The sequence below is a fragment of the Carica papaya genome, chromosome 6 (genome assembly GCF_054855325.1).
Source record: "Carica papaya isolate Zhongbai chromosome 6, ASM5485532v1, whole genome shotgun sequence".
NCBI lineage: Eukaryota > Viridiplantae > Streptophyta > Magnoliopsida > Brassicales > Caricaceae > Carica > Carica papaya.
Window position 1 is genome coordinate 4,109,614 of NC_142314.1, and position 22,887 is coordinate 4,132,500.

The 22,887-nt window shown below is 35.8% G+C and overlaps 4 protein-coding genes across 7 annotated transcripts in view; 3 read left to right on the plus strand and 1 right to left on the minus strand.

Moving 5' to 3' along the window:
* The first annotated feature begins 512 nt into the window (after positions 1–512).
* On the plus strand, positions 513–2,428 carry HOS3-1 (GNS1/SUR4 membrane protein family). The gene is made up of 2 exons (XM_022044594.2): positions 513–1,590; positions 2,211–2,428. Exons 1-2 carry the CDS (start codon positions 726–728, stop codon positions 2,294–2,296), a joined length of 951 nt encoding a protein of 316 aa, XP_021900286.2. The 5' UTR covers positions 513–725; the 3' UTR covers positions 2,297–2,428.
* Positions 2,429–3,868: 1,440 nt separating this feature from the next.
* On the plus strand, positions 3,869–11,408 carry LOC110816527 (DDT domain-containing protein). Of its 3 annotated transcripts, XM_022044756.2 has the most exons (11): positions 3,869–4,026; positions 4,986–5,169; positions 5,478–5,650; positions 8,207–8,637; positions 8,741–8,825; positions 9,038–9,384; positions 9,544–10,013; positions 10,108–10,267; positions 10,361–10,522; positions 10,616–10,704; positions 11,018–11,408. In XM_022044756.2, exons 2-11 carry the CDS (start codon positions 5,057–5,059, stop codon positions 11,166–11,168), a joined length of 2,181 nt encoding a protein of 726 aa, XP_021900448.1. In that variant the 5' UTR covers positions 3,869–4,026; positions 4,986–5,056; the 3' UTR covers positions 11,169–11,408. The 3 variants fall into 3 exon arrangements, with proteins under 3 accessions (XP_021900448.1, XP_021900450.1, XP_021900449.1); XM_022044757.2 differs by lacking the exon at positions 3,869–4,026 and having other exon boundaries at positions 5,480–5,650; XM_022044758.2 differs by lacking the exons at positions 4,986–5,169; positions 5,478–5,650.
* A 498-nt stretch (positions 11,409–11,906) lies between these two features.
* Positions 11,907–17,769, minus strand: LOC110816528 (ATP sulfurylase 2-like). Its single transcript, XM_088206698.1, has 5 exons — positions 16,745–17,769; positions 15,289–15,694; positions 14,367–14,627; positions 13,117–13,203; positions 11,907–12,340 (listed from the first exon to the last, which is right to left on the minus strand). The coding sequence occupies exons 1-5, from the start codon at positions 17,287–17,289 to the stop codon at positions 12,209–12,211; spliced, it is 1,431 nt and encodes a 476-aa protein (XP_088062824.1). The 5' UTR covers positions 17,290–17,769; the 3' UTR covers positions 11,907–12,208.
* A 419-nt stretch (positions 17,770–18,188) lies between these two features.
* The window catches only part of LOC110816581 (G-type lectin S-receptor-like serine/threonine-protein kinase At5g35370), a 13,902-nt gene continuing 9,203 nt past the window's right edge, over positions 18,189–22,887 (plus strand). For both annotated transcript variants that reach the window (XM_088206696.1, XM_088206697.1), the window contains exon 1: positions 18,189–21,071. In XM_088206696.1, the coding sequence (XP_088062822.1) occupies positions 18,502–21,071 (2,570 nt within the window). In that variant the 5' untranslated portion in view covers positions 18,189–18,501. The remainder of the gene's footprint in view (positions 21,072–22,887) is intronic.

The following is a 22,887-nucleotide window of genomic DNA, read 5'->3' on the forward strand; positions in this document are numbered from 1 at the left end:
CATACCTAATAAAGATTATACTAAAATTAAAATTCGAGCCTTGCAGGGACATATATCATATATATAACTAATTTGAAAGTTAATTGCATAAGGATGACATTTTTATCTAATACATTATTAATTTACCTTAAAATTATTTTATATTTTCTCATTTATTTATACATGCTTTTTTTAGATCCAAGTATTTTTATACATGCTTATTTAATGAAAACTTACACAACGAAATTGGGTCGGATCTCCAATATTTCTTATTGATTGGTTACGTAACCGAAAACTGAATGGCGTACCAGATAAACAACGGTGCGTTATATGCTCACATTTACACGGGATGATTGGAAATTGAACTCGGACGGGTCGATATTATATCCACGGACCCGAACCAGGTCCGAATCATTTACGCCGTCCGATCTTCCAGATCAGCACGTACGAGAATGATCTTTTCGTTTCACACGTGCAAGAAATCTCAATCGTTGGATCTCACCACCCACCTGGATCTTCTTCTTGATTTTCGTTCCCGTCAGTCACTTGACCCTCCCTTGAAATTTCCAAATTCCATACGAACCTCCTCTCTCGAAATCTATAATTAGGAACTCGAAAAACCAGAAGGCAATATTTTGAATGACTGAATTTGCTGCAGCAGGGACAGGGTGCTCCATTCCTGAGCCTGAGCCCGAGCCCGAGTGCAGCGCCTTCAACTACCACCGTCCAGCCACTCGCGGCGGTCAATGATGATCCAGACGATCAACGCGCTGACGTATTACCTATCGGAGCATCCAGCGATCGTCGGATTCCGGTGGAGCCACACCCAATCGTGGGGCTCCACGTGGTCGTTCCTCTTCACCTCAATCGCCGTATACCTCGCGCTCTCCTCTTTTCTCCACCTACTCCTCGCTCTCCTCCTCCGACGGGGCCGGCCGGTCCCCCTAGGTCCCATCCCTGCCGTCCATAGCCTCATGATGTCGGTGATCTCCGCCACTATTTTCGCCGGCATACTTCTCTCTTCCGCCGCCGAGATCCGCGAAACCCGATGGTTCTGGCGCCGTACCAAGACTCCCTTCCAATGGCTCCTCTGTTTTCCTTTAGGAACACGGCCGTCGGGTCGGGTTTTCTTCTGGTCATACGCTTTTTACCTCTCGCGATTCCTCCACATGCCGCGAACGTTGTTCACGATCTTTAGGCGCCGTAAGTTAGCTTTCTTCCAGCTCTTCTACAATTCAATCCTGACCTTCATGTCGTTCTTGTGGCTAGAATTTTCTCAGTCATTTCAAGTAATGGCGATCCTCTTCACTACGCTGGTTTACTCTGTCGTTTACGGGTACCGGTTCTGGACCGGAATCGGGTTACGGAGCGCGTGCTTCCCGTTCGTCGTAAATTGCCAGATGGTGCTGTTGGGTTGTAATGTAGCGAGCCATGTGGGAGTTCTGTTGCTGCATTTCTTGAAAGGGGGCTGTAATGGAATTGGGGCATGGGTGTTCAATTCGGTTCTGAACGGAGCTATATTGTTGCTGTTTCTAAACTTTTACGTGAAGATGCATTTGAGGAAGAAGATGAAGAAGGATAGCGGTGTGGTAAACGCAACGAAGAACAAGGGTTAGTACTGAATTTTCTAAATGGTGATTTTACCGGATTGCAGGTCTGTCGGGTGTTTGGGTGGTGGTGGTGTCCTATCTTCTTCTTCTTTTTTTTTTTTTTTTTCTCTTTTCTTGAAAAAGGTATTTTGAAATCTATGTGCTAGAATTCTGATAGCATCTGTATGGAAGTGTATATGATCTTGTTAAAAAGTACAGCAGATTTTATTTGAGTTAGGATTAGTTTTCTCTCAAATTTCTCGGCGAATACGATCAGTAACAGGTAAATCTTTTCTCTAGGAATAAAAGATTTTGGGAGGCCATGGATATTATGTTTGATCTTGAATTCTTTTTCTTCTTAGGTCAAAATCTCGAACCCTATCTAAGCCAATCCACTTGAATTTTATTTATCTAGCATATTAATATCTCTAATCTTGATTGAAATTTTCAATCCTCGCATATTCAGACTGAATATCAAATTCAACATAATTTATTTTGATTCCATTTGAATTATGCAATCCTGTTCAGTCTGATTCTTTTATTTGTATATGATTAAAAATGTTTGAACCCTCAAAAAATTAAGAAAAGCAGAATAATGGCAACGTAATATTTGAATGATTAATTTAGCTTATATTTGCACAGAGGTTGTGCAATCTGTACCTAAGAAATATGAAGACGATACGAAGATCACCCGAGAGAGAAGACAAACACGTACACAAGAAAGATAAATATCTGTAGCGGCCGACAATCCCCTAGGTAGCAGTCTTTTTCTTTGCAGAGAAAAAGTGTGATTGAAATGTTCGTGATATAAATTTGAGGGTTGGTTTAAAAATTATTAAATTATTTTTCAACATTTAGTATTTAAATTTTACAAACATGGACAAAATTAAGAAATTATTTAATATATATGTCAAATGTTGCTAAGCTATTGCAAAAATATAAAATTAAAATAATTACTATATTTACTTTGTGCAAAATTGTACATGTTAGAGTTGTATTTTTTTTTTTAAATATTCATTACTTATTTATTTGTGTTAAAAAAATTATGACGCAATTGTTTATAAAAATAAATTATTTATTTTAATACAGTAAAATACTTATCTTACTATAAAAAAAATAAAAAATTACATATGTGTAGAGATGCTTTTCTTATTTCCAAGGAAACTTGAATGAACCATGTGGAAAAATGGTTTGTCATTATTCAAAACATAAGCAATTTAATTTTTTAATCGATATTAAATAAAAAATTCACATAAATACATCTATATAATATAATATAGTGATAATTTCATTATTCGTGGATGTAGTAAATAGGAGAGAAAATCGAATTTCTTTTTTTATTTTTTTTAAAAAATAAGAATTAATTAACTAAAAAATTTGAATTTGAATTTGATTTTGCAGGTATATTATGTACGCAAATCGGATTTATTAAAAACAAAAATAATATAATAAAATAAAAATATGGTGTCAATAAAATAAAATTTCTCTAGTGATCGTATTTGTTCGTAACTTATTACATAAACAGATGACATAAATGATTATGGTGGTCCGGTGGCATGCACGTTGAAATTAAGTTATTTTGTAGCACATTCTTTTTTATAATAAAAATAATTTATTCAATAAAATTAATTTTGTGAAATAAATAATTAATTTAAATAAATTATCGTACGTAATTAACAATTATTGTATCATTAATTATTTGGTAAATATTACATTTAAGTATTTTTTTTTTTACATTCTGAAAATCATTTCTCATATATTTTATGATATATTTATAATGCGTAATTACGAGAATATTTTATTAATCTAAATTAAATATGATAAATCGCTACTTAGACATGTTCTAAATCAGCTTCGTAAAAAATTAGAATTTGGGTGTGATTATAATGGATGAATAAATTTAATATTTGTTATAATTATTATTCTTATCGAATAAAATAAATAATATAAAAACAATAAATTTCATTTATGCTTTATCGCAATGATTTTACTTTCTTAGTTCTAATTTCTCGAGAATTTAAATTTTACAATATTTATTTTTGATAAATTTATATCTGATTTATTTTGAAAAATAATTCATTTACTGAAATTAGCATAATATTTTTAGAATTCTTTTTTGGGAAGCTTAAGAAGAATATGAGTTTGATCTGAAACGGGCTCTTCTAAATTGTAACAAGTAGGCCCAGGCCCATTATGGTTCTGGCCCACACGATTTGTGTAATTAGATTATTTTACGAGGGCTTGTGTGCAAATATAATAATTATTCACACGAAGCTCATATAAATGCTTTCCAACAACGAGGGACGGAGGAGGCAGCAAGAGAAAACGTGAGAACTTTCTTCTTCGCTTGGGAATTTTCTCTTCAAAACAAACAAAAAAAAGGAAAACAAAAAAAATACAGGAATCGCTCTCTCTTCTTTCTTTCTTGCCTCGTGCATTGTCGCTTGATATATTCACTGTAGGTTTCTTTCTCTGTGTTATAGTTTTCTTTTTTTCTTTCTTGATCTTTTCGACTAAAATACTTTTTACTCCGGGCTTTGTGGCGGGAACGGGACTCTTCTGTCATTCTGATTGATTTTAGGTTTCCTCTTGTTGCATTTCTGATTTCTTTTGTGAATTCAATTGATTGTTCGTCTCTCGCAAATGATTCTTTTTTCTTTTCCTGTTGTGTCTGTTGGAGTACGCGGCTTGACCGCTTTAGTGGTCGGTCTTTCATTATTTGGATCCCCAAATTCGAACGTGTTAGGGTTTCTTGAATTTTCTTGCATATTTGTTTGTTTTTCCTTTTAAATTTTTTGGTTGTTGGTTGGTGTGTTCGGTTGCCCAGATAACTGAAGAGAATAGATAACGAAAGCTGAATGTTTGCATCTTCGTTTGAATCAAATTATAGTGAAGGGTTAGCGGAACTTCTTGGGCTTTAGTGAAGCATGACTATTCTAGGGTTTTCTCTTATTGGCAATTGCTACATTGTTATCTTAATGCTGCTGCTTGTAATATGATTTGTATCTATGAGATGCCTCTTCTTGGGGTCTTTGCAATAGAGTTACTGTGGATAATCATTGGTTAGCTTGATATTTTCTTTTGTATATTCCTCCTAGGGTTCATGCATGAAGAAAAGATGCTTCAGTTCCGGTGTCTTTTGTATTGAACCATTCGAATAGACTGTAAATTGGGTCCAAATTCATGTTTATTCTCTCTTGTATAGAAATCTAAGCAAGGGAATCAGATCTTGAAAATTGAAAGCACAAAACTATATTTTTCTCTTGCCACTTAGAAAAGTAAAAAAATTGGATCAAATATGTGTGTGTTAGTCTCTAGTTTTTTTGGTAGATTTGTGTCTTATAAAGAATTAAGGAATGATTGTTTATCGACATCGTTGTAGTGCTTAAAAGGTTGGTGGTGGTTTGTATGTCACAGGAAGTAAGTTTATATTTAGCCGTCAGTTGATTGGTGGGTTGTTCTCGCTGTGGGTGTCTTGAATTTCAAGAATGCCTCTATTTAGAAGGAAGCCTTTTCCTCTGGTGGAGCCACCGAAGGATTTGGAGCCTCATGAGCTTGTATACCAAATTCGGTTCACAAAAGAAATTTTCCGCAACTATCAGTATCCTTTTCTTAAAACTCTTTAATTTTATCTTTAGTTCTTTGTTGCATTGTGGTTCCTTCACTGTTGTACAAAAAACTGATGATAGAGATTGGTGTTTGACTCCAATCTAGTTTTCATAATTACCCTTGATGTGATTGGTCAGATTTATTCCACCAAGCTCGGTTGTCTTGGTGTTTTTTGTGCTCAAAATGGTTAAGAATTGAAAAATGGCTTGAGTTTCTCTCACTTGTTTTTAGCAGCCTAGATGGTCAACTTTCTTGTTATTGGCATATTGTCATCTTTTTGTTATGCTTGACCTGGGTCAGAGAGTATTTGACACGGATCAACCTATATCGTAAGCGAGTTTGGATGTGTAAATCTACTGCAAAAACTAACCTGACATATGAAGAGGCTTTGGTGTCAGAAAAATGCACGGCCAAGAAGGTTGAAGGGCTTCCCAAGGAGCTAGTGGCACCTGCACTACGTACAATCCAATTTAGTAAGAACTAGCTAAAGAGTGCCTGTTGTTTTACTTCTGTTTTTTTGCCTTAGTTTTCAATATATTTAGGAGGAGTTCATGAGTATCAGCAAATTTTTTTTGTCTTTAATCTTTTATAATCAATGTGATGATATTTTAGCGTCTGCTATTTCTGCTGAATTTTTGCATAGGAAAGTAATGAAACTTTGGAAACTTATTTCAAGATTAGCTTAGATGTCTTGTTGATGGTTTTTCTACACTTCTTTTTATAAGTTCTTTGAGGTTGATTTTTTCATAACACGAGCCTAAAGCAGTCTTCTTGTTTGGAACATTTGTGGAAGAGGTTGTAGTATTATATTTTCCTTACTAATCTAGACCTGGATTTGTCTTTTGAGATTGAACATCAATCCATGGTCAAAATGCTATTAACATATGGTTAAATATTACATACACGAATATTTCAGATTAACATATGGTTAAAGAAGCTAGTTAATCTTATTCCACTCACTTTTTTTTGGATTGTGTGGAAAGAAAGGAATGGTAGGATCTTCAAAGGAGTAGAAAATGACTTCATTAAAATTAGAGATAGATGGTTATATCTTTTTGGGTCTTTAATTTTGGGGCATGACGTGTATAGGGTGGATGATTTTGGGCATATTATTGATTGGTTAACTAATATGTAATACCTTTGTACATGGGTTGCACCCCCTTGGTGCCTTGTGAATGTACACTTTCTTTTATTTAAAAAAAAAACATATGGTTAAATGTTACATATTCAGTATACTTTAGATTGTGTCAACGGTTGTAAATTTTCGGTAGTTAATTTTCTCCGTCATTAGATATTCAAATGCTTTTAGTTCAATATCTAGAAGGTCAGTTGTCTCCTTCGTGGCTGTGTATTTTGAGATCAATGTGTTGTATTTTAGTCACAGTTCAATATTAATGGTAAGTCGCAGTTCAATATTAATGGTAAGATCACAATCCTCTAGATGAACGTATTTCTTGGTTGAGAATATTCCTAGAATCCTGAGGCTAAAGCTGTATTCTTGTTTGGAATATGGGTGGCAATTAACAAGGGATTAGATTTACCTTATTTCAAAAAGAACCAGGTTTATGTTATGAAAATTGAGCATTGAATTATTTGATCAAAATGCTTGTAACATATAGTTTAATAGTACTTCTACAATAATGTTATATGGTTGTGTGGGTGATTGTTACCTTCGTCGATGATTATATATGTAAATGCTTTTATTGTCTATTACTTTGTGATGCAGCTCAACTTCCACAATCGCACAGTCATTAACTAGTGTGGTTCTAACAGCACCAACTTCAAAAAGTTTTAGGGTAGAAGCCGGAGCCTGTGCCTACTTTGTATTATTATTGTGGCATAATTCTGTTGCTCCTTTGTAGTTTTGTCATGTTGCAACAGTGCTGATAGAACTGGATATATTAATACTCGATTAAAGCAGCCAAGAATATGAATAATATGAAACAATCATTTGCAAGTTGTTAGTGATTTTAGGTATTACCATTTCCATGGTTATTTTTACTCATGCAAGCATCCTTTCTTTGTAAGTTGCCAAATGCTAGGTTAGTTCCTATTAAGAAAAAGGTCGATAGAACAAGAGGCTTCAGGAGCAGAGTGTTAAAATTAGCAAAATCCGATATTAGCAAAAATAGTAAGACGCTAGAGGTCTGAGTTGGCGGACAAGTTTTTGTAATTGGGAGTAGTATTACAACCTGATGGAGATTCATCAGACTCTTGTCTATACAGCTAAGGATGGTTTACATATCGAAGAGCAAAGCATGCATTGGTCATCCTGCAGTAGCTGAACTGCAACTATTGAGATGTTAATGGGGAACTGAGTTTGAAAATTGAAAGTAGAAAAAATTCTTTGCCTTTCTTATTTCCGTTGTTATGACCTCAAATGAACTTGCAGAATAGTGATGTGAATCTACCACTGCTTAGTAAAATAACATTTATTCAATTACATCATTTATCTGAAGTGATGTAACCCATGACCAGGAAAATGTTTCACTTTCCTGATATGGGTGAATAAAGATTTATGGTGATTATTTACTAGTTGCCATGACCCTTTGTTGCTGTTCTCATGAAAACTTGTGGATGTGAGTGATGTGCGACCAAAAGTTTTGGGATTCTCTTTTTCATTTCCTTCAGCTCAAGTAGTGAATTAGTAAGTAAGAGGTTAGTTTTAAAAAAGACCAGAAAGTAATATTCCAATCACTACAATAAGGAATTAGACATAACCTTAAATAAAACACCTAGAATGTGATAGAAATTCATGCTTGAATAGAGTTTTCCCTTACTATAAAATTGACGATTTTAAGTGCTTGGCATCCTTTTATTTTAATCCTAGGTTGTGTGACCAACTCTATGGAAACTGATTTCAAGTAACTGTTTTGACACTTGTAATTTTATCATGCTAAAATATTCCCAAATATGGCAAGTAATTGAGAAGTTTCAGAATCTTGTTGAATTATAAAAAGTTCCTGGTGAAGGGTCAAATTCTTTCTAGTTTCTCAATCAAGCTTTTCCTTTTTTCTGTTATTTGGCAGGTATGCTTTCACTAAAAGATCTTGCCAATACAATAGCTTCAGAGTTGCAGCAGCATCTGTTTGTTGGTGCTGAGTTATTTGGAAGAAAGGATGGCGATTTATATCCATGCAAAATACTTAACATTGCCAAGGAGGGTACCAAGGAACCTCGATATGAAGTAGGATGGTTTGACAAAGATAAGAAAATATCTGAAAATTCACAGGTAAATGCAGAAGATTTGGTCTGGAAAAAGTTTCCTTTTAGTAGAAATGTTTTGAAGTCTTTTATTCGGGAATCCACAAGCCGAAGTATTCCTTGGATCCTTCATGGCAAGCTGGCACAGAAGCATGGAATTTCGACTGATCCTCCAGAAGAGATACAAAGTAAATTTTTATTCCAGGACGGACAACTTGTAGGCAAAAAGAAGAGAAAGAAAAATGAGAATGTTGTGGTAATTATGCGGTCTTCTGTTGCTTTGCATATTAATGGAGTATATAAAGTGCTTTACATATTAATAGAGTATATAAAATGATGTATGAATTTGTTAAATCCAGGAAGTTATAGAAGAATCTGGAAAAAGCAAAAGGAAGAAAGTGAATAGCAAACTTGAACGGTCAGTGGCAGATCATACAGAGAAAGGTAAGCTCTAGAACTGGAGCTATTTTTGTGTTAAAAGCTGGATCTCCCTGATCTTCCAGGATCTCGTGTTCTGCAAATCACTTGTTATTACTTTATTTTCATTACTACCTGAATGGTTGATTTTTGCTAAGGGTCACTTCCTTGAAAACTTTTAGTAGGTTAGAAGTATCCATGCCTTTCAGGTGATCCAATTTGTGTTCTAACTTTTTCAGAAGATAATGAGATGAAGGAAGAACCTATCAAATATCCAATTGATGATGCATTGGTGCAGCCTAGTCCTCACGATCCAATTCTTACTGACCGACCTTCTCCTTCAAGGGACTTCAATGTCCCAATGGATTGTGTTGGAGATCTTCTGATGGTCTGGGATTTCTGTTCTTCATTTAGTAGGCTGCTACATCTATGGCCGTTCTCTCTTGAGGATTTTGACAATGCTATCTGCCACAAGGACAGCAATTTGGTTCTCATTGTGGAACTGCATGCATCTCTTTTTGGCGCCCTTATGAGAGACAATAGTGAATATTTCTTGAATGTACAGAGAAGGACACGGAAATTAAAGGTAAAAGACCCTGCTTTACTCCATATTTTTGTTGGAATAGTATGTACGAATGCAGAAGTTAATTCTTCTTTATTCAATATTTATTTTCCTAATTCTTTTAAGAATTTCCATTTCACCCTGTTTTACTCCAATATTTTATTTATTTATTTTTTATTTCAGATTACATTAATCAGCTGGGCAGAATATTTATGTGATTTCTTGGAAGTGATCAACATTCCTGAATTATGCTCGCATATTGCTCTCATAAAGCGAGGGCATTATGGCCTTCTGAATCCCAATGTTAAGTTAGGCATTTTGCGAGAATTAGTTAATCAGGTGCTTCAAACAGATCTTTTCAGAGAGAAGCTGGGTGATCATATTGAACAGCGGCGGGCGCTTGGAGCCACTAGAAGGGGTGAAGCGTTGGAGGAAGGTAGAAAGAAAAGAGAACGGAAGGAGAAGATGATGGCTGATGCTGACGCTGATGCTGGCGCTGATGCCAATGGCGTCATGAATGGACATGGTTTGGAAGGGACAGAAACCAACATGGATATAGTCGCTAGTGATAATCATCATATACAGAATGGAACTGTTGCAGGGGAGAGAAATGCGGAAAATTCTTCTCAAGAGAACGGTCTATTGGAGAAAAGGTGTTGATTTATTTTCCATTTTTTTTTTGTAAAAAATGCATTTGCTAATGATTTTTGCTTGGTTTGAATCTTACATATCATAATATTTTAACAGCGAGAACGTGCATTTGGAAAATGGAGAGAAGAAGATCGACAAGAAACAAATTGGGAAAATGGAAGCAGAAAATGTAAAAGATTCTTCTGGGAAGGAGCCAATGAAACATCTGATAGATGATAAGAAAGAAGCATCAGAAAAGAAGAGTAAAGAACAGAGGGTCTGATCTCTATCCTTAATTCTTCTTTTATTTTGTGTATGATTGTGCTCTGAAGTTTACTTTGGAATTTTGTTGACATCTCATAAATCACAGAAAGAATATTTTGCACGAGAAATAGAGAAACGAGTTATACGCACAAGTCCTCTTGGTAAAGACAGAGATTACACCAGGTACTGGTGGTTCCAGCGTGATGGGAGGATATTTGTTGAGAGCTCTGATTCCAGGCAGTGGGGATACTATAGTTCCAAGGAAGAGGTATCATTGCTGAATACGCAGTATTCCTTTATATGCATTTCCTTTATTATTATTTCAACTTTCACATTATTTTTTTCTTTCTCGTCTATTCAGCTTGAGGCTTTGATGGGTTCACTGAATTGCAAGGGGGAGAGGGAGTGCGCACTAAAGAAACAGCTGGCAAAATTCTATGACAGAATATGGTGAGTTAACTTTGTTCTTGAACAAACCTGGACTTGGGTTTTACTGTGGAGAATGTTGGAAATAATGAATGATTATAATACAATGATAGAAGGCACAAAAGAAGAGAAGAAAAATATTGGAAAGTAGCAACAGTTAATGTTGTCCCTTATGTAGCTAATTTTTAGAACTGATTAGTGTCTTGATGATGAATAGTATTTCCATAATCATTTCCATATCAGTGCAAAAATCTGTTGTCTGGCTTTGATTCTTATTGGCTGGTGCATAGTCATTCAGTGCTGAGTAACTAGTATGTTTTCTAATGCATTTTTACAGTTTGGGACTCCAGAAGAGGTTGAAGGACTTGGCCTACAAGATTGCAGCGGAAGAGGCTGTGCTTCGAAGATCTACTAGGGTACGGGCACCACCTAGGGAAAATCCGGCGAATGCATTCCTTAAATATGTTAATAAGTGGAAGGAAGAGTAATAATAGTGTGCTTTTGGCCGCTTACAACCATATCTAATTTAAATTTAGGTACGGTAACATGGAATAGGAAAAATTTTTCACATGGCCTCAGATGCCCCTCTATTTTGGGATAGGGATGGAGTTGTTTTGTAATCCATTCCTCTGATAATTTGATGAGCTTGTGCTTGACGTCAAAACTCTTCTGTAAATCACAATCTTCGGCATTCTTTAATTCTATTCTACTGACTAGCTTTAGGAAAATCATATGATTGTTATTGTTTTGTGCTTGCGATTACATTCCCGGATTTGTTTATCTTTGAAGTAAAAAATGAATACATTCAAAGAATATGAAGAGGATGCACTCGCGATACATGTCTAATAAAATGTTTATGAACTTGAGATTATATAACTCGACATGGTCATCAACGGTACACCGTTAAATATGTAGTTTAAATATTTAAATTTGCTATATTTTATTTTTCTAAATAATTTCTTTAATATATTTAATAGAATTAGTTGTTATTTTTAAGCATTACTCCATTCTTTTAATATTCTTATGTTCAGTGAACCATCTTTAAAATTTAAAAATTCATAATTTATAATTCCAGGTGCGCGCAGCCTTGGGAGAAAAATATCTGCATGACTAGTTTTATATTTTGTTTAATTTTTTACATGTGCTGTAACGTATATATTTTTGAGTCTTATATCTATTTTCTACAAGTTTGATTACTTTTCAGATTACAAGAACCTAAAATAAAATTTTGAAAAATAGAAACATTCTTCATTTATATTTCTAAGATAATATTTTTTAATAACCAGACAGCCCCCCTTTAATGTTAAAATAACAAATGTTTTCACTATATTCTTACATCAACTGCCAAAATAAGCTCCCAAAATATTTTTCTTCTCTATCTCAATGTTTCTGAAAAAACATGAAGAGAAAAATGAATCTTAAAATAGATACTCAAGACTAAAATTGAATGGTGCCTCAGTTGGAGCTAAGAATAATAAGAGGCTTCTTGAATATTAACTTGCAGCAATTTCTGCAATTAATTGAGTGATCAAGAAGATACAGCAGCCGGCTGCGGCTCTTCTGCTTGCAAGCTCTCGTAATATTTGACAAGAACTTTCCACCCCCCAGGACACATAAATCCAGCAGGAGGGTTCTCGCCAGTCCGGGCATATGTTCTCATCTGCAGAAAGACAATAGCAGGAACAAATTACATTTTGAATGTTCATGTGCACATATCCCATGAAAAGGCTTATATGAATCTACTAATTTCTTTGACAAACAAGTTTCTGGATGTAATGCACTGTGCTTCATACAGAAACTGAATTCTCGATCCCGAAGATCATGAAAATAATTAATGAAAAGGTAAATAGGTTGCTCTTCAGAAACTGCCACCCAATTCCCTGCCTTCTCTTCCAAACTACATCTTCATAATCTTCTCGAAAACTATAGAAAGACCTTATTACTGTCTTTGAAGCAAATTCTGAAATTATATGAAATTCATTTGCAAAGAATATACAATTCTACTAAGATGCAAAAATCAAGTATGCATGAAATTTCATGTGTAATTGAAACAATATATTTCAAGTTTCATTAAAATTGATGAGATTTAGATCGTATTGTTCCAATTTCATTTGAAATTTCGCATGACCTCAATTTTTATTTTTTTAATATAAAACTCTAATCATCTTCTAGTTAAAATAAATGTGGGTATGTAAATATTGACTTTATTCCAAACATAGTCTAAACTATAGCCTCTACATGTCAATACCCCTGGTTCCCCAGTTAAGTTCCATTTAATTAGCTGTTATGAGAAATTTGCAATTCTACAATCCCACAGATACAAAACCCTCAAAATAACATGGAATCAAAGACACTCATAATGAATGTGAACTCTAGTTCTTTTCAGGTTGAAGGAGGCTGACAATGCAAAAGTTGAGAAAATAGAAAATATCATACTTTAGTTCCAGAGATGAAGAGAAAATCTTTTGCGCGTGAAGGATCAAAAAATGCCATCTTCTTCTCCACTGTATCATACGCTGCCACCTGAACAATGGAAAAGAGTACAATTTGTTCATTTGTTTAGCAAAATGTTGTTTCAAATTCTAATTCAGCAGCAGCATAAGCTCCCCTCGACATTCTAGCCATAATACAAATACTGTAAGTAGATAACAATCGAAAGAAAAAAAAGGAAAATAGACACAAACAATCTTATCTATACAAAGTAAGTTCATTTTCTGCAATCATCTAATTGGTACTTTTACGTGGAAATGAATTATGCCATACTCAGGTGTTAAGTTAATGGTTATTCTCTTTATAAATAAGAACATTAGCTTTCTGAACATTTTTCCTCTACTGGCAGATTTCAGGGCATAACCTTTACCATTTATCAGTAAATGCACCGGAACTCTTATATTGACAGTTGCAGAGTAGCAACACTACACAAAATTTGAACTGTATGCTAAACACAAATCACTGTTTGGACACAGAAAAACCAGGCAAAATTCGTCCAGAACTGGTAATATATCTAAAACCCCTGAAAAGGCCTCCTAAACATTGGACTGCAACAAGAAAATAAATTATTGATGATGGACAAAGAGAGCTTGAAATAGAACTTCAAGATAAATTTAGCAAACACAAAACTAGCCATCCTAGGTTTCAATAATCAACATAGACACTGAACGGTAATCATAGTAATCAGCCAAAATGCTAGAGTAGCACTCATTAGGCTTTTTTAAGTACCTTATTATGTCTAGATTACTTCAGATGAAACCAACTACATATAATACTAACTAAATCAGAAATAATAAACCTATACTAACAGTAATCGTATACTTAATAGTTCCGAAATAAGCTAAATATTAATAACAATATACAAATATCATAAGCATTCCAATATCTCTTAGTACTGAAATATTTATGTTAGGAACAAAGTTGTTGTTTTCTTCTTAAATATTATATCCCTATGTATACAAGTTCTGGGGATAAGAATAAAAAAAGTTAAAATTAATTACAAAGGATGTACTTTATTTTTATACCCTTTAATTTAGTTTAGCTCTATTTAGACATAATGTACATTCTTTAACAATTTACATTTTAGAATCTTTTTGTTTTGGATAAGTTAAATATAGATGAGATAAAAAGTCAACAATCACAAGAAAAAAATAAATAGCCAAATCCAAGCCAAAAAGCAGTGGAATGATACCTACCCTGAATGGTAAAATGTTTAGCTTCTCCAGACCAGGAGCCATGCTCAAAACCTTTTTCCCGTGATCAGGATCATAGAGGTCTCTCTTCTCTGTTGGGTGACCCATACCAGCAGGATCACGGCCCACAATATAGAAATTAGCACCTGCATTGATCCGGGCTTTGGCATGCCACTGTACTTCAGTAGGGCCAGCATAATGCATGGGCGACGGAAAGATCGACACAATGGTAGTTTCAGGATCTAGGACTCCATCTTCTAAAACCTGTGCAGAACAAAATTTCTTGAACTACCATACATTTTAAAAATCGGAATTAACTTAAAATAAACAATTCAAATTGCATATAAACGCATACGCTTGCAGTAAACTTGAATTTTACACTAGAATAAGTGTCATACATGTTATTCAAAGATTCCTGAAATCATTTTCATCGGATGAAAAAGTAACTTCCATTATAACAGACAGTTCCTTACCAGTAATATACAGTTCATCGATTATCATATCGTTAAATCGAGGAACGTGGAGGAGAAAGAAAAGCATGCAAGTGAAATTAACTATCTTTTTTCTTATTTGGAGAAAAATTAAAAGGGTGGAATGGTGGATATTCTTCATTTTCCATAAAATCTCATTTTTCTCAAAAGAAGTAGAAGTACTGAATTAAACAATTTTTTCAGAGCTTACATATTTCATCCTCACCTGCTCTTTCAATGAGTTTAGTGGAAATATTCATCAGATGAATTTTCCTTCAAGCAAAAAAATGGTGAAACAAATAAAAGATTACAAAAATCCTTTACTTCCTCAATTCATAATTTCCCATAATTTTTCAAACAAGGAAAACACATTTCCTTTTATTTCATACAAAAACTTTGATTTCTTTTCTTTTTCCTTCTTTCCTTCATTAATTTCTATCAAAGTTAGGAATCACCTTACTATGCTGTTCCATTCGAACATCTAATGGCACGTCATCAGCCTTTGTGAAACCCCCTAAAGGATGTAGCAGTAGTATGGGGTTCTTGTAACCCATTTCCAAGAGTCGTCTGCGTGTATCATTCATCAGCAGAGCATGTCCATTGTGCACAGGGTTTCTTAATTGAAAAGCGAAAACTGCATCAGCTTGACGTTTATCAAATTCTTTTCGAAGTTGTTTGGGAGAGAGCCTGCAGTGATCAAGCCCATCATTATATTTAACAGGCTTTAAAGCCTCCAGATCTCCACCAATGAGCCAATTTCCAGCTGAGGAAATAACCTCTTCAACATATGGCAATCCTGGTGCAGTTGTTCCCCATGTTCTGGCAATTCTTTCTTCCTTGTTATGCTTGTATATTTCAAGGCTGAAATAAAATCAGAGCTTAGAAAATTGCAAAAATGACTTAAACTGAATATAGTATTTAGTGAAGATTTAAATGTTCATTTACATCTTATAACAAGAAAATAACACGTAAATGGAGAAAACTTCCAAAAATAAAACCAATCCTTAGCAAGGGCATAGGGTCCTTCAACCAAAAATTGTACTTTCTACACCCAAAAATACTTCCATGGAGTAAGAAGAAGAATTATTAGCCCATGTGAGGAAAGTAGAAGGAAAGAGAAGAATGAATGTTCCCTATCCTTCCATTTATTTGGGTACAAGACAAAAACTAGTAAAAAATACTTCTAATTTTTTATCTTTGCTACTAATTCTTTATTTTACTAATAAACAATATTATTGACTATTTTCCTATAACTAATAATTCCCTTTACAATGAAACCAAACCAAAACTATATAAATATATATCCTTCTCTTTCCTATACTTTTTCAATTTGTTATCCAAATTGTCTTTCATTTGCTTCATTATTCCCATTTGAAATGCCATTTTCACTCAAATTTACCTCTTTATATTCTATCCACATTCCTATTCCATGAAATTGAAAATTTAAGCAAACTATTTTCTATAATTGTTGATGTTCATATTTTTCCAGAAAAATTAACCTCACTTGTCTACAATCCTCCATGAGTAACTATCCACTGCTTCCTCCCCACACTCCCAATTAATATATCAATTCAACTAAACTCCAACTGTACAACAACACTCAGACAGCAGATAAAAAAATGAAAAACCAGAAATTAGGAAGTCAAATAGATGTCCAACCGCTAAATTCAAGTTGGTCAAAACCTAGCTAAATGGCATGTACATTGTACTCATCAAATTGCTTTTTTCTTTTTCTTCTTCTTCTTCTTCTTCTATTTTCCTTCCAAGGAACACCATTATACACCCCTTCCATTCACAATCAAATTATTGGGCACAAAACATGGCAATTGTTTACTACATTGAAAAAAAAAAAACACAAAAACACTTATAAACTATACAACATTCAAACAATGGACATGAGGAGAAACTTACCTCCGTAGAATACCAATCAAATCTCCTTCAGGCCCGACCAGTGCAACATTCATGGACGACCCAATTCGCTCCTTAGTCTCATCATCAATAGCCAAAACAATTGGTAGCGACATATTCACAATACTCCCATCTTTCATCCTCATGCAATTAAAATGCAAACTCTGCAAATACTCATTTTCCCTCATGAACCCTCTCAACGGACTGGCCCATCCCTCGCTGATCACATGTACCCATTCAACGTCGATCTTAGAAAGCCTCACTTTCGGTAATGACTCGGCCTCAAGCGTCTTGGAAGCCCTCTCAACCTCCGGAACCACCAGATCCACCACGACTCCACCATCAGGGTCGATTAATGAACTCTTAATCACCATAGGGGAAGAAGAAGAAGAAGCTTGCATTCTGGGTTTACAGACTAAACTAAGTAATGGGTTTTTGTGGTATACGTGGTTTGGTCTAATCAGGGTGGTGGTAAATGGGTTAGTGAACTTTTTGGGATTGGAATTCAGATGGGTAGTGAAGATATGAACTTTAATGGTTAAAGCCATGGTTGGAAGAACGAATTGGATAGAAGAAATTGATAATAGGGTTGTGCGGGTAAAGGAAAGAGATCCGCCAAATTAGGGGGAAAATAGTAACTGTAGCTGCGCCTCTTATTTTGTTGAACATGGTTTAGGAGAAGAAGATGAGCAGTGATGTGAAGATGAAAGAGATCCACAAGTTCCAGTCTGCTGGGGACCAAAAACCCATCAACAAAGAAATTGATAATCACTTGCCAAAATTCTTTTTTTGCTTTTTTGGGAAAATTCAGAACCCGTAAAATTTTCATATCATTTTCAGTGCGATGCAAGTTGTAAGCTTTTGTAGCCGGCTATACTGAAAACGTAAACACTTGTGTAGGCTCACGAAGTTGCCGGGGAGGTTGAGATTTTTCTAATCATTTTTTTTTTGGGTTTAATTTATGCGGATTGTTCAATTAATTATCTTAGAGATATTAATCAAAGGCAAATATTGGGACAAAGACAGGGAGAGAGAGTGAGAAGGTGGTAGAATAGAAAGCAACTACGATCAAATAGAGTTGTAATATGCTTTTTATGTTAGTGTCTGTTCATAAGTGATTTTCCTCGAGTAATAAACATGAATCTCAAATCTCACTTTTGTTTTACAAAATATTTTGTCCTCGAGGTTAAATTGAGAGAACTACAAACTTCAGATAATCAAGATTCACTCATTAAATGCTTACATTGCATATGAACGATTTTACAAATAAATATCATATTTATTTGTTAATTAAAAATTAAAAATTATGAGACATTTTTAATTAAAACTTAAGTACATTATACATGTACACTAAATTAAAATATAGAAAAGTTAAGACTAAAAATATATTGTATATAAATATCAAATCCTAATTCAACTAAAATAATTCAAATGATCCAATGCGTTTTGGGTTTTTCAGAGAAATAATGAGAGAGAATTTTGGTAGATCCACTGGATCAGCGAGATCGGTTCAAGTGTCTCCACCCAGTTAAAATGTATATAATATATATATTTAGTTTGGGAGGTTGACAGAAAGCATCACAGCAAATGCTCAGCCATGGAAATCAAACCACCAACTCTTCAGAGTCAACACGCATCACCTTGTCTATTTCTCTGGTGTTTGAATTTGAATAAGATGGAGACCAAAAACCCACATCATCTTCAACCTCCAAACCTCCCAATCGTAAACCCTCAAGAAAATATTTTCTCAATCTATCGGCATGGACTATTTTCTCTTCTCTTCCTCTTTCTTCATCTTCCTTCTATATTTCCCGTCCTTCTCCTCCTCAGGCCCTCTCCTCTACTCTGTTCTCCCAAACTTCACGGCCTCTTATTTCGACTTCATTGATCACTCAGGTGCTTTCTTGCTCTCTCCAAATGGAACTTTCAAGGCTGCTATCTCCAATCCCAAACCACAAGTTCATCGCTACTACTTCTCTGTCATCCACTCATCATCCAATTCCATCATCTGGACTGCCGTTACCACAAAACCCATGTCGGATTCCACTAAATTATACCTCACCCATGGTGGTCTCTACATCGCAGATCAGTCTGGAAACCCTATCTGGTCAACTCCCGAGCTGGACTCCTCCGTTTCCGCTTTAGAGCTTCAAGAATCTGGAAACCTTGTTCTCATCGATTCCCATAATGTTTCGTTGTGGGAGAGCTTTGATTACCCCACTGATACCATCGTTGAGGGGCAACGTTTGCTTGTGGGAAAATCGCTGAGCAGTTTCGTCTCGGAGGATAACTTGTCCTTGGGTGATTATCGGTTTGTGGTTACCGGTAATAATGCGGTATTGCAGTGGAATGGTCTGAGTTATTGGAAATTGTCAATGGACACAAATGCTTTCAAAGACTCGAATGCGCCGGCCTCGTTCTTGGCTGTCAATCGGACTGGTTTGTATCTGGTTGGGAATGATGGATCAACAGTTGTGCTTCAAGTCGTTTTGGATAGTTCAGATTTCAGAGTAGCCAAGTTGGGATCTGATGGAAGATTAATTGTCGGCAGATTTGGAAGTGATAATAAATTGATGGACGATTTCCGCATGCCTTCCGAGAATTGCAGACTTCCTTTATTTTGCGGGAGACTTAGACTCTGCTCCGCCGGAGATTGTAGATGTCCGATGGCGTTTCATTCTCAAGTAAATGAAACTTGCGTTCCTACTGATCGTTCTATTTCTCTGCCGGATGCTTCTTGTAATCGAAATAGCAGTGAGTCAAATTTTTCGGTAGTTTCCTATTTGGGTCTGGGGGATGGTGTGGATTATTTCGCTAATGATTTCGTAGAGCCTGTTAAAAAGGGTATTGGATTATTGGAATGTCAAGATTTATGCTCCAAAAATTGTTCTTGCTTGGTCATTTTCTATGGGAGTTCAACTGGGTCTTGTTATCTTGTCCAAAACCAAATGGGTTCTCTCATGTCAAGCACCACTAGGAAGAGGCTCCATTTGGGTTATATAAAAACTTTTGTTGTTGACCAAGGTTTAAATTCAACTAAAACCCATCAGCATAATCCATCTTTAACTCTGATACTGTTTCCTTTATCTGGGTCTTTATTGTTATTGATATTTATTGTTATGGGAATACTCTGGTGGAGAAGAAGAAACAGGAAAAAGGGTGTCTTGGTTGCCAAATTTGGTTCGAGGAACTCATCTTCATCTGAGTTGGAAATAATCACCATTCCAGGATTGCCAGTTCGGTTTGATTATAGTGAGCTTGCAACTGCAACTGATAATTTCAAGACTAAGATTGGTAGTGGAGGCTTTGGTACTGTATACAAGGGCATCATGCCAGACAATTCTATTGTGGCTGTGAAGAAGATAACTAATGTGGGAGTTGAAGGCAAGAAAGAATTCTGTACTGAGATTGCCATTATTGGAAATGTTCACCATATTAATCTGGTTAAACTGAAAGGATTCTGTGTGCAAGGGAGACAACGATTTTTGGTTTATGAATACATGAATAGGGGATCGTTAGATCGTACCTTGTTTGATGAAGAACCAGCTCTTGAATGGCCTAAAAGATATGAAATAGCTCTTGGAACTGCTAGGGGTCTGTCTTATTTGCACGGTGGGTGTGATCACAAGATCATCCATTGTGATATCAAGCCAGAGAATATTCTCTTACATGAAAATTTACAAGTGAAACTAACAGATTTTGGGCTTTCAAAGTTGCTCAATCCTGAACAATCATGTCACATGACAACATTAAGAGGAACCAGAGGATACCTTGCCCCAGAATGGCTTACTAGTTCAGGAATTTCGGATAGAACTGATGTGTATAGCTATGGAATGGTGTTGCTTGAAATAGTGAGAGGACGAAGAAACTGCTCATTGCAGACAATGCATCAGAATGTTGAAAATCATAGCAGCGGAAGTGAGTTGAGGCAAGTTTATTTCCCTCTATTTGCTCTGGAAATGCACGAGCAAGGGAAATATTTGGAGCTGGCAGACTCAAGGCTGGAGGGCAGGGTGGGAAGCAAAGAGGTTGAGAAGCTTGTGCGTATTGCCCTTTGTTGTGTCCATGGAGAGCCAATGCTGAGACCAACCATGGCTAATGTTGTCTCTATGTTGGAAGGTAGTCTGCCATTGGCTGAACCAAATATTGAGTCGTTGAACTTCTTGCGGGTCTACGGCCGAAGATTCATGGAGGCGTCAACAACAATGCTAGAAGATTTTAATGGCCACAATGAGTTTATTTTACACCATCAAGTAAATGATAGCACTAGAAAAACTAGTTCTTATAATTCTTTGCCATTCATTTCTTCACAGCAGCTATCTGAGCCGAGGTAATTCATGACAAAAATTTGTATATTTGTTTAATTTTGATAAGTTAGTGTTGCCTTTATTGTGAATATCTACAGTTTTCATTATGAAATTTGCTGCAACAGATTTCAAACTATTTTTGAGAAAAACAAAGACTAACCATTTAAATACCAACAAGTTCAAAATGGGCAAACAAATAGGTCATCCAATTAGGCATAACCTAAATTACACAAATAGATTCATGTAGCATAAAAGTCACCCTAGAAAAAGCATGAGCTACTGATAACATGATCTATGAATCCAAAAAAGACTGAAAAGCAGCAAAATAATGTCCTAGTTCATAAACATCTTGTAAAAGTAAAGCAAACTTTGAAGAAGAGTTAGTTGAGGTGGTAGGTAAGTAGACCATATGTCAATTCCCCTCAACAATTACATGTGTATATCTTCGTGAATGTGCTAGATGAACCCTAGACAAAAGTGCTTGGACTTTTGCAACTTCAATGGATAATGGCAAATGCATCTTCTAGATCCCCATAGCGATGACCGTACTAGACAAATCCCTACAAATTGAAGCTGTACCCGTCCATCCAGCTCCTCCAATAGATGCATTAGAATTTATCTTGAGGTAGCCGGCTGGAGGGCAAGTCCACTCCCTTGCACTATTCTTCCCTACCTTGTGAATGGCTGACCTTTAATAAAATATCCATACTATGAGCGGCTTGAACTTCTAGCAACCAATTCTAAAGATTGAAGATTAGAATTCCATATACCCCAAAGAATTAACATAAACCATGAACATCTATATTGAAATCCATCCGCAACACCATCTCTAAACCATTTTCATTTCAATTAGAATTCCATATACCCCAAAGAATTAACATAACCTGTAACACCCAAATATATTTTTTTATTTTTATTTTTGTATTTGAATTTTTAGTTTAATTTTTTATATATTTAATTTATAAGATTTTAATTTAATTTAATTTAATGAAAATAAAAATAATGATAAAATTGGGTAAAAATATTATTTGGATTTAATTGAAATTGATTTTGGGAAAAATGGGTAAAAATTTGAATTATGGGAGTGTTTTTGAAACGAAAATCGGAAACCGGGAGGTCAAAACACAATTTAGAAAAGTTGTGCCATGTCAGCAGCCCGGTCAGTAGCCCCGGCTAACCAGGACACGCCGCGTGGCAAGAAAACGCTGACACGGGACGGGCCACGTGGGCGATCCGCGTGCGCGCGATCGGATGGCCCAGATATGTTCCCGCTCGTACGAACGACCCAGATCAAACATGCGCACAGACGACCCAGATTTCACGCGTACGGACGGCCCATATTCAATCAGGCACGGACGGCCCAGATCACATCGCGATGGACGATCCAGATTTAATCCCAACTAAATCACGATCGGACGGTCCAGATTTAATCTTGATGGACGGTTGAGATTAAAAGGTAAAAGGTATAAATAACCCCACCCACACTTGACCACAAAACCCTAGCCGCCAGTGCCTCGCCGGAGAAGAAGAATCAGATGCCGGAGGAGCCTGCCGCCGCCACCCGTCGCCGCACCGGAGAAGTTTCCGACCATCAATCGAGGTAAATTTTCTCCATATGGCTCGTTTTTCGATGCTAAATCCGCTTATGGCCAAACTGGAGCCAAACCACCGGCTAATCGGCCAGAAAACCTCGCCGAAGTCCGACGGTGCCGCCGCGACTCCCCTCTGTTTTTGCCTCCGATGAGGCCCTTCTCGACCTCCGTTCGATGTAAATTTTATATCACTGTGATCACCGTTCTTTTCTCTACAGGTTAATCGGAGCCAAACATCAAAACACGA